Below are 12,202 nucleotides of genomic sequence, written 5' to 3' on the forward strand. Positions count from 1 at the left end.
AAGTAATTTAGAAACCCTTGCCTACAAAAAAACTTTCCCGACACGAATTATGCAAATAAATCAAAAAGAAACTAGATACTATTTAAAAAAAATACATAAATAATACAAAAAAGGCAAGTAAATAGTAAGTTTTAATTTAACTTACCACCTATATTTGTATTTGGAGAGTGGAGCAGCATGCCAAACTAAGTGATGTTAAGTAGTGTGTTTCTTCTAACTTTATAAATATAGTTCGCTAATATAAGGTAACGTTGAGTGTTAAAATTCCACTTGTTTAAATTTCTTTTTAGTAATTCACAACATTTGGTTTTGAATTTTCCTTTTAACCTTGCCTACATGGGTGACGAAAGACGAATTGAATAATTGAAGCGTTAGGTTTGGAGGCAACTTCCCCTTGATAAGTCTGTCTCCTGCCTGCTCAACAATTATTCACTTATGCATTTTTATAAATTTTTAGGATTAAAAAATGTATTGGAATTATATATTTATTCATAGATTTTGATACTGGCACTTGATTTACATATGCTCTCTGAATTTAAATGATATTGTAGATTAGTTCGCAGCAATAATTAATCATTTATTTGTAATTTCATTTAAAATTTAATTAACGTTAAATTTGCTTTTTACAGATAGAGAATGTTTGTTAAATTCAAATTATATACCATAATCTATATATACATATTAATTTATTATCCGGTGTTTTGATTTTTTTGTGAAATATTCTTAATGTAAAGCACCTTCATTCCCTCCTTCTAAAAATGCAAACCAAAAAGAAAGAATATTTGTAAGTATTATTTTTAATAATAACCTTTAAAGGATTAAAAATTTTTCAGTTGAAGATATCAAGATTTTACCCGCAATTAAGCCTCGGCAATTTTTCTTATGATGCCGCTGATACACAGGCTACGCAACTTAACGTACAAAAATTCGGATTTTCATGTTTCATTCTAATATTTGATATTTTTTCAAAAAACTCAAATCTCATGCCAATTTTTGGAAGTGAAGAAAATATAGCGCCTTTATTATATATCTATTTTTGAAAAATGTTTGGTCAATTTTTTTTGGAGGGGGTAAGAAAGAAAGGAAAAAAGAAGTAATGGGCTTCTGTATTATTGATTAATCTGCAAATCATTTTCCGAAGTTAAATTAAGGTCTTGTCTGCTTAGCTCTCTACGAAGTTTTTAGTAGTATATTGAGGCTTTTAACAGCAAACCAACCACCACGGCATGAAAAAAAAAAAAAAAACTCTGTCTGAGAGATCAAATACCTAACAGCCCTTCCCAACCGTCTACACCCTGTCATTCTCTCGATATCCGCAGTCTCGCATGTGGCGCTGTGGTCGTTTCTGCTCATCGGGCGAATATCGCGTGGCTTGTTAAGCCGCACTTTACTGCGCGGGACAGTAGTGGACGGTGCGCGTGTGTTTTTTTTCTTCGACCTTTGTCGGTGTGCTTGGGTAAAGTGGAAAGAAAACAAACGTTTCTAAACAAAAACAAAGGCAACGAGAGAATTTAATTGCGGCTTCGTGCACTGTTCACTCTTATAGATGTGAATTTTAACCAACGAGGAAAAAGTTCTGAGAAAGTTTTCAAAGTAGATTCTGCGCACTTTGCTGTTGGAAAAGTAAAAGTTTCTTCTCTCTAGGTATTCACTGAGTTTGACCGTCTGCAAAAGTTTCTTTGCAAATTCGTGGAAAAAAGTTCTTGTAGCAATTTATGAGCTGCCAGAATTGCAAGGATTCAGTTTGATTCAAAACGACTCCTGCAGGTGTTCAGATAATAAATGTTGTGATGCAAGTGGAAGAGTGCATTTAAAAAGTTATTTACAAATTGCGGAGGATTATTACGGTATTTAAATTACTTAGCACTGAAGCTAAATCGGGCTCCTAAAATCGAACCGGCACATTTGGTACGCTTGGTATTGATACCGATTGCGTACCGACCGGAATAGTTTCTGCCTATTTCTTGTGTTTTGGATGGCCAACACTGATCGTGCTTTATGAAGAGTGAGCCATATCCACTTGAACATTCCCTGGCCATGCAGTACGAAGATGGTATGCCGCATTATGGCGGGATGGACGGCCCAACGTCTCTTTACGATCCGCACGGGCACAGGGCTATGCAGCCCTTGAGTCACGCGCCCCACATGAACCACACCCCCTCTATGCATCAGTACCACAGTAACCATGTGTCGGGGGTCATGTCCAACCACATCATGGGTTCCGTGCCGGATGTACACAAGAGAGATAAGGATGCCATTTATGGGTGAGTTATTTATCGAAATAATACAAAACAGAAAATTACAACTTAAACAGTACTTACACAAGCAGTATTTACATTACGTTTTTGGACAAAAATTGTGGAACTATTTCATGATATAAATCAAGCAATCGCTAAAAAACCCTGTCAAACTTCAAATTAAAATTGTTCCTACTGCCCCATTAATTAGCGTTACAGCAGGTGTTTGCATTTATTGTATTTAACAAAAAGCAAACTTACTAACCATTGTGTGTACAAATTGCGAAGTAAAGTAAAATTATGAAGGAGAAAAATGACATTTTGGCATAATCTTAGTTTGATTACGTTTTGTTTCTAATTTGGATTTTACTGTTACAAGTTAGTGAGGATCTTGGTTTGTTCATCTTTTATATTTAATAGTAATTTAAAAAAGAAAGTAGTGACAAAAAGTTAGTAGTCAGAAATTACTTTGAAACAAATAAGTCCTTTGACAGACTTCAATCAGAAATTACATTGAAACAAAAAAGTCCTTTGACAAACGTTGCGAAAAGCTTTTTATAGAATCATATCCATGAAATTTTCCAGCCATAAAAAATTCAAATGAATTTCTGTTGACTGTTTATTGTAAATACTTCAAGAGGAAGATATAAAAATGTGCAGGTAAATTAAAAGTGCAATTAATCACAGTTTTACCGATACATATAAACTTTAAAATTCAGAATAATTATAAATTTTGGAAACTATTTTATAGCATGCCAAGCTTAAATATTACTAGATCAGTATACACACACAGCAATATACATAAAAATAAAAAACTGAAGAATATTTAATTAATAAATACTTTTAATGTCGCGGCGCAAAATGCTACGAAATTGGTTAATTAATTAAGGGGAGTATCAGTTTGGAAATAGGGTCAGTTTGAATGCCTAGCAGACATCACATAGGGGAGTATCAATTCACAGAATTAATATCAACCAAGAGTGGTAAACATATTAAAGCTATTTATTTTATATCTAGATATTGTATTTATTTACATCAAGGCATAGAAAAGAATGTTTTTTATAACAGTGTTACCTTTGTAGAACTTCAACAGTGTTTGTTACCTTTGTAGAACTTCAAAACCTAAATTTACTTTTATTTCAATTTAATTAATGTAAAGTAAAATAACTAAATTTACTTTTGTTTCCGTTTTGTGCTTGCATTAATTTACTTTGTTTCACTTTTACTTTTGTTTTCAATTTGTGTCTTCCTTTTAGATAGTTTACCACACTTGCTGATATTAATTCCATATATTAATAGTTTACCATACTTGGCTGATATTAATTCTATATGTTTATGTAGTTTGCCTATATATTTATATAGTTTTATATAAAATTTGCCACACTTGGATGATATTAATTCTATAAACACACACACACATATGGAATATATTCGCATGGACATTCAGTAATGTTATGATACGAAAATTTCATTATTGTAATATGCATTAATGATGCAACTTTGTATTATAAGACAGCAAAGGACATTATAACTGTATGCTTTTGAGGATGTAGATTTATGTATAAATTATGCATATTCAAATGTTCAGGAAAAAGCAGACGCTTTTATATGTAACTATATAATAAAAATATGAATTTATGCATTAGGGTAAAATATGTTTACTAGAGCAATGCAATCCTTTGGTAAAAGAAACACAATGTACGTCTGTTTATAAAACATACCAACATGCTAACTCGATAAAGCTTAATATAAAATAAAGACTCAAGTATAAGCGGGATGGACATGTATTAGAATAAAGTGATAGAAGTATTGGAAATCATATAAGAAATTCCAGAAAAATAAATAGGTAAAAGATGCTCTGCATCATTAACGATGATAAAATAGATATTAAATAAATATTAAAGCAGATGAAAGTTACAAAAATGATTAGTGGTAAAACAAAAAATCCAGTTTGATGTTTTAAGATTTCAAGTGTTTCCAAAAATTTTGTTACTATTTATTTCAGAGAAATAAAAAGCATTGCAGGTCTATACTTATATTGTTGTTGTGTTTGTGATATCTCCTTCTCTCTTCAAAGTCCTCAGTTGCAGAAGTTTCTGTGTGTTACAATACGAAAATCTGATTTCAGCAATAAAATTTTATTAGAACTGTTTTCATTATAAGATTTTATTTGGAGGGTTTTTTTTAAGGTAATATATTTTCATAAAGTATGAATTTAGAAAACAATACCAATTTTTAACTTTTTTAGAACTGCGAATTTTTTTTTTGTTAAAAAAACTCGATATGAAAAACATTTCTTTTTAAAAACAACAATAAATCCATGTCCATAATTTTAGGTTATGTATTCTTTCGACCATCACCTTTCAGTAACACCTAAAACACTTGCTGTTAATGTGAAAAGTACACGTTTTTCAACAAACGATTGCGAATACTAGTACCATTGCAAAATTTTTGCACTTAAGTAGATTTTAAAATCTGATTTTTTTTAAAAAAAAATGTAGTTTATTGTCGATAAAAATAAGCAAAATGTCCTGCATTAAAATTAAAACTGAATTTAAATGCAGAATGTTTTTAAAAAACTAATATATTTAAAATACTTATGCTCAGAAAAATTTAAATAGTTGATATTTTTATTTAAAAAAATGTTCCTTAGTTCCTTTCTGTTTCCACTTATTATTTTTAACTCTCCGTATTACATATTTTATTAAATATAAATAGTATGCAGTATTTTTAATAATTTTTCATTAATTTTAGATGTTTGACTATGCTACATATAATTTTAAGGTATTTGTTACATAGAGATATATATATAAATTTTATTTCGTAGTTAAATTAAATTGAATACTTGTGCTATTCAATAGTTATTAACGAAAAAATTTTTTTACGTTTTCCTAATTTTATGCCAGGTTTAATTTTTTTATGCTAAAAACGCCCTTTATAAAATTATTCCCATTTTTCTTTTAAAATAAGATTTTGTAGCGGATCATTTAAATGCTATCCTTTGTCAAATAATTCGTCATAAAAACTTGATATTTCAAACTGTAATAGTGCACTGTTCATCAATATACTTGTCTTTAAGAAACAATATATGTTAATAATATTTTGATAATTTTGAAGGGCTTTAATATTATAAAGGAATTAATTATTATTTTAATAGGAAATGCCGAGACAATACTCATATTATTTGGGGAGGATTACATATCAGTGATAATATATTTATATATACCTGTACTTCGAATGAATTTTAAAGGTATTAAAATCTCCAGGTTTACTTGTCGGTTATAGATTATTTATATAAGAAAATACGCATATTTTTCGTAACTAAACTAAGTACTTAAGCAAATAAAACTTAGGTTAGTTTAAGTAATTTATTTGAACAAGATTATATACATATATATATATTTATTTATTTGTGAGAATCACTAATCACCAATCACCAACACTGTTTATGAAATTTTAAAAATGTTTCCGTCATAGTATGTTAATTATTTCAAGTGTGAAGTTTGTCTCAGGATATATTAATGTTTCGATAGAGGAATAAAATAATAAGAAGTGTAAATTTTATCATTGAAATTATTTTTTATATTCTTGGAAATGTACTCCACTTAAAATAACGTAAGTTCATGTAGTACTTCTCTTGTAATTTTTGATTCACACTTTTAGTTTTACAATACTTGGCAATTTTGTGAATTTTATTATTTAAGAAGTAAGTTAAATAGCTGAAAAATTTCTTCACAGCTCAATCATGCAATTCTACAAAAGATTCGCTAGAAAATAGTTCAGTAATATGTACAATCTGTATATTGTTTTAAAGATAGCTGCATGTTTTAATAACGAAAAATAATGTATATATGTGTTTTAAATAATATATTGCATATCCTGTTGAAATACCTTTTAAAGCAAAATCCCTCTAAATATATATATATATATTTAATTCTTAGCATTCTTTGTCTTGGACAATTGCATGCAAAATATTTCACTTTCCCTAATGTCTTAAAAAATTACACTAGCTATATTTTCTTACAAGGGCTTTCCTAAGCGTTGCCTTTATATTCCATAGCTTAGTTATCCAGAATCCACATATCGGGAACTGCGGTTATCTAGATTGCTTGTCTATCCTAATAAAATAAAGCTTTCGCTTATCTTACTTTCGTGTTTAAATAATGTAAAAAAAAATTGCAATACTATTATACACATTTATAAATAGCATTTAAATTAATTGCATTATTAAATTAATTAGTTTAATTTAAATAGTAAATTTTTCCTGAAGTATTAGCAAGACATTTTATAATACGTATTTCTAATTTGCTGTTTTATATCAACAAAATATAGGCAGTTAATTTAATCTTAAATGACTGTCTACAGATTATGAGTTTGTTTAATGGAATTGGAAACATTTAAATTTTATTTTAGGGTGATAAAAGTAAAAACAAAATGCTTGTACCTGCGTTAATACAAATTAATGTGATTGTTTTATTCAGTTGGAAATAAGATGTATGTTTACCCAACTAAAAGATAATTTCGTATATTATAAATAATGTATTTTGCTTTTATATATAATGTATTTTGCTTTTTATTTTTCATTAACTGCCAATCTTTTCTGGTGTAAAATATGATGAGAAGAGCGGGGAACTTTACTTACGAAGTAAATATATGCTTGGCTTACGAATAGAAGACAACTCGTGTTTTTCTTCCAGTTAAAATCCCTCTAAAAGTTGAATCCTATTAAGATGTCATTGGCTTACAGAGCATATGGAAAAGTTTGTTGCATGGTGCCTTTCACTACTTGTTCTGTTGCGTATGTAAATATAAATAAAAGTAAAACTGAAAAAAATATTAAACAAGAACAAAAGTAGAACATTTAGAATTAAATTCTCAGAAAAAGACCTACGAAACGATTTCTTGCTTTTAACTGACATATTCTGTTCGCATACGTTGGCAACAAAATTTCATCATCATTCGAAACTACTGTTCAAGGCTTAACATTTGATTTCGACTTCAGTTAAGTGGTCTCATGGGTACGAAAACAAGTTCTCTTCGTTATTTCATTCTAGAAGGGCAGACTTGTTGTATTCACATTCAGATCGTGAAGATGTTTTGAACTCAAATCCCCGTGACCAGAATGATTAAGTGCGATGAGATTTGATTTGCTATTTCTTTTACAATTTCGATACTTATCGGATTGCGCACGGACGTATGTATGTAATATAGGTTGATGATCCATGGCCACTGTTTGCGAATAGTTATCGAAGGCTTCTTTATCTTACTGAAATTCAATGAACAGTTGCAAAGAATATGAACTAAATTGAAAATTGTAAAGAAAATTAATCATTTCAACTAAAGTGGTGTTTGTTTATAAAGTAGTCTCGCGATTTTTTGTAGTAATTTTTCTCGAAATGTTGCAAGGTTTGTAACAGCATTAGGTCAGTTTTAGCCGTAGCGAATGGGATGTTAGGAAGACTAATGTTTTATTACCGATAAAAGGGCAAAAACCACTTACTTGTTAAAGAAGAAATTAGATATGATCAGTTTATAAACGAAATCACGGAACTTAGTATAAATTCTAATAGAGAATATCGTAGGGTGGGGGGAAGAATGATATAACGTTAAGTTACAATGCAGTTACCATTGAGAGAAGAAATATCATAGGAATTTTAACAAAAATTACGGCTAGAGGCTGAAATCAGATAGAGGTAGATTTTTCTTAGACAGTTTAGAAATGTATCGTGATTATAAGATATCCAAAGGCTGAATTAGACTTTTGGCAAGTTCGCCAAGTTGGTGCTTCAAACTCTGGTATGGATAAGGTAGTCAGTGCATCTGCGTTCTATTTACTTTTCTTCGTAAGTACAGACTTCTGCGCTTGTTCTAACCAAGCCCCTGTAGGTGATGTGCGTAAGCACGGCGACGTGTTAGTTGTATAACAACCGAAGGCATGACATATTTTCCCAGAAGATTCTATCTTTTATGTATCTGGGCAGTGATTACTTTTCATTCGTTCCGTGCACTTTTATTGAGTTATAATATATTGAGATTTTTAAGTTGTTATATCCATTTAGCAACAGATGCTTTTGATTTTATAATATTGGAAGAAATTATAAATTTAATAATGGAATAAATTTTTTTTATTTTTGTTCTTTCACAATTTTTATTAATTCATGATGAATTGTTCTTTAATTTGAAGTGTCCATGATGTAATGAGAATAATGTTAGGTCAATATTGTAAGTATAGGTAGGTACCTTAAACCTGTTACTTTGAACGCCGAGCAATCTAAATTCTGTGTCAAAGAAACTTTTTGTAAGATGTGCGAAATTTTAATTAAAATAATATTCATGAATTTAAAGCACAAATAATATGCGTATTCACTTTCTACAATTATTGATATTAAATTGATTAATTATCAACACCTTTTAATATACTTATTAAATCGTTTAACAACAACAACATTTAATATTTGTATTACATCGTTTAAACATCAATAACTTCAGATATTATATTAAATCATTTAACTGTCTATATCTTTTGATATTCGCACTGAAATTGTGTTGTCGTCATTAACTCTTAGTTAAAGAAAGCAATGCAAATTAAATAAGCATTTTAAGTTTCAGAAGGTACCGTAAAGTATAAGGCTTAATTAGATATTGCCATATAAGTAGACCATAAAATGAGTTAATAGTTTACCATATGTGTACCTCATCATAATGATATGAGGAAAAACGCTAGAATTTTTCAGACAAATTTCGCCTTTAATTTTAAAATTTAATAAAACTCTGTATATCCCGTTAGCAGCTAGCAAATAAAACCGTTGAATATACCGCTTTTTCGTTGAACATACAGCGAACCGCTTCTTTCGGGATTCCATATCGGTTGACTAAAACAGAATATATTTCCTCATGTGTAACTAAGAATAATACTCGAAAGAGAGTAATACTCGGAATAATACTCGGAAGAGGAGGTCGTAACAAAGCTCTGTGTTCTGCTTGAAACTCTTGTCTGCTCAGTCTAACAACTTTTATTTTTCTTAAATAATGTACAAAATTTTTTTTTAATTTAGAATGGTTTTGTATTCCTGCAGTATCTTTTTTGATGAACGTAAAAATTTTCCGAAAGAAAGAAAAATTGTGTAAAAATGTTGTTTATTGAATTTTTAGTTGTTGTTAATATTTAAATGACGAATAAAGGCAGATTAAAATGAATAAATGTCTTAAAACAGGTAAACAGGCAAAAGTGCATGGGGGACCAGAGACTTCAGATAGATGTGTTACAAGGATTTTAGTTTCTTAAAAATAAACAAACAAACGAAAATTGCTATTTTAAATCTGCTATTATAAATGACTTAATAGGTAATCAAATCATGTTCACTAAAGTAAAAAATTAAACTATTTATTAAATACTGTAATTCAATTTTATTTTCTGTTCCTTTATTTTTTGTTTCTTGATCCGTTCTCATGCATTTGAATGTCATTGCATGCAAATATTACTTATAGAGATTTTCCTTTAAAAAAATAATAAACCTGCCCCATTTTGACTTTTGGGACCATTTCAGGCGGAGACGAATGGAGAAAAGATCATAAAATTACTGTTTTTCGACTAAATTTAATAGCAGTATTTTGGTAAATTCCTCATCAGGCTGATGTAGACCAATTAGTTTAATTTATATACAAACAGTTTAATTAACAATTACAAACAATTTGTATCAGTTTAATTTATTTTCAGTATCAGTATTTTTTTTCCGTTAGTGTATTTCATAACAGTTCTTTGATTCCTAATTTCTTTGTTACGATTCTATCCTAGAGTAGTCCTGTTTATCTTTAAAATTGCCAATACCATGTCGGACATTTTGAGTATGCTCATGTGTTCTGGAACTATGCGAGAGTATCTAAAATATTTCAAAAACTCATTTTCATGAAAAGATTCGGCACCTTTATTAAAAAAAAATTATGATTTTAAAAAATGCGTGGAAATATTTTTTTAACCTAATACTTAACTTCTTAATTTGTTTGTTTGCGTATAGTCGCATTTATATATATATATATATATTTATTATTTTTTTAGATCGGTATTCACTGATAATGCTTTATTGTTCGTGTTCCTTATAAATGCAGATGGAACCTTCTGTCTGTCTTTTCTTTTTTTATCTTTGATTAAAGTTGCTGCATTGTCACTTAACATGCACGCCTTTTCATAGCTAATAACGTGAATATTAAACCTAATTTATCATTTGCAATTCAAACTTTAGCTTAGCAGCTGCTCGTCGTTTGTAGCATATTATTTTAATGATTGTTGTTCGCTATTTTACTGATAACAACATTCGGTAGAAATGACGTGACTTCAACATTGTATGTATTGTAATGAAATAATACGAAATAAAACATACATTTATCGTCCGGATTATGGTATTACAGTCGGCTTTATTCTCATAAAACATAAAACTATCTGATAAGTCTCTATATTTCAAGATAATTGTTATTTTGTATTCCGTATATAGTTTATCCCATAATGAAATACAAAAAACTAGAGGAAATTCGCTGTGTACAACTGTTGATGAAACTTGGACAGGAATATAGGATGAATCGTAATAAATTGTTTCTATGTTTGAACATAAAATGTTCAGATATCATCAAAACTTTGTTTTTATCGGCAAAACATGAATACGCATATAACCTAACAAAATTGTCGTGATACCGATTGAAATTAAATGTTTGTTGCTAAATTGGCTCGTTGTGTTCAGGCTATATTACTTTGAAAAACTTTCCCATGTTTCAAAAAGTATTCGGAATCTTTTCGTATAATTTCGTGGTTTATATGCATAGCTAAGAAATTCTTTTCTTACATTATTCATTTGAAAATGACTGAGATAGTAATTTATTTTTCGACGGATTTGTGGATTTTATAGTCATTAGAAACGTTTCATATTTCAGAATAAAAATAATTATTAAGTATACTGTTTTGGTTCATTTAAATTTCTTTAGTGGTATTAATAATTTTATGCCTTACAAATTGACATTTTGAAAAGGGGTGCTTTCGAAATTCTGCCTCAAGCCTTCTGACTCAGTGTTGTATAAAAATAATTTTAAATAGGATTAAATGAATAATGTGGATCTTTGTTGTTTTCGTGGAGGAACTTTTGTGAGTCATGCATCAATGGACAAAAAATTTTCCCCTCCCCCAAGTGTAAATTGTACTTGTTTTTACAGCTGTTAAAATATAAGAAAGGATAGAGATAGTTAGTATTTCACTCACCTTGGCAAATCATTTATGCGTTCTTTTATTTATTCAATTAAGCGGATAAGTCAGTTAAATAAGGGTAGTTCAATTTTGGCTTTGAATCTCGACAAACAGGTTGGCTGTGTGGGTGTATATTCATATTTTATTTTGTGTATAAATTCACGATATAGTTTACCTCATAGAGTCATTCATGATGACATCCCTTTCCATAGTTTAACAGCCCACCAGCGGCCGAGCGATAAAGTCGCTGAACGCTGGTAGGTCGGTCCGAGGTTCGAATCCCGCGAACGGGCTGGCTGCATGGGTGTATTCGTGGCTTTCCCCATGTGTGTATACGAGCCAGTTTCCCTTAGAAAGTCCTCCACGAAGGCATCCCTCCCCGTACGCAAATAGCCTCCGAGCCTTTGCCGTAATTAAATAACCTAACCATAGTTCAACAGTATATTTTGTTACGATCTGTTAAATCCAGTCCAGTTTCATTATTTTTTTCTGAAATATACCAAAAATAAGGATAATTACAACGTATTATTAAATCTGTAAATTTAAAAAGGAGGAAAGAGGTTTAGTTTTCGATTTCAGTGAAACAGCAACATATAACGCAGAATTTTTGTATATAGTTTATTCAAAATACAATAATACATGAGTTTTGTAGATAAATGCATAACACTTATGTATTTTGTTTAGAATTGTATGTATTTATTGCCCGTAATGTGATATATGCACTAACTTTTATTGT

The 12,202-nt window shown here is 29.7% G+C and overlaps 1 protein-coding gene across 5 annotated transcripts in view; it reads left to right on the forward strand.

The window, feature by feature from the left end:
• Positions 1-1,372: 1,372 nt before the first annotated feature.
• LOC118181208 (homeobox protein Meis1-like) overlaps positions 1,373-12,202 on the forward strand; it is a 476,047-nt gene continuing 465,217 nt past the window's right edge. For 3 of the 5 annotated variants that reach the window (XM_085823296.1, XM_085823295.1, XM_085823299.1), the window contains exon 1: positions 1,374-2,264. In XM_085823296.1, coding sequence (XP_085679422.1) covers positions 1,999-2,264 — 266 coding nt within the window. In that variant the 5' untranslated portion in view covers positions 1,374-1,998. Of the gene's footprint in view, positions 2,265-12,202 lie in introns of all 5 variants that reach the window. The other 2 variants (XM_085823298.1, XM_085823297.1) reach the window with 1 other exon arrangement.

This window comes from Stegodyphus dumicola, chromosome 9 (genome assembly GCF_044657685.1).
Source record: "Stegodyphus dumicola isolate Sdum_Otavi_A_Nest chromosome 9, ASM4465768v1".
Lineage (NCBI taxonomy): Eukaryota > Metazoa > Arthropoda > Arachnida > Araneae > Eresidae > Stegodyphus > Stegodyphus dumicola.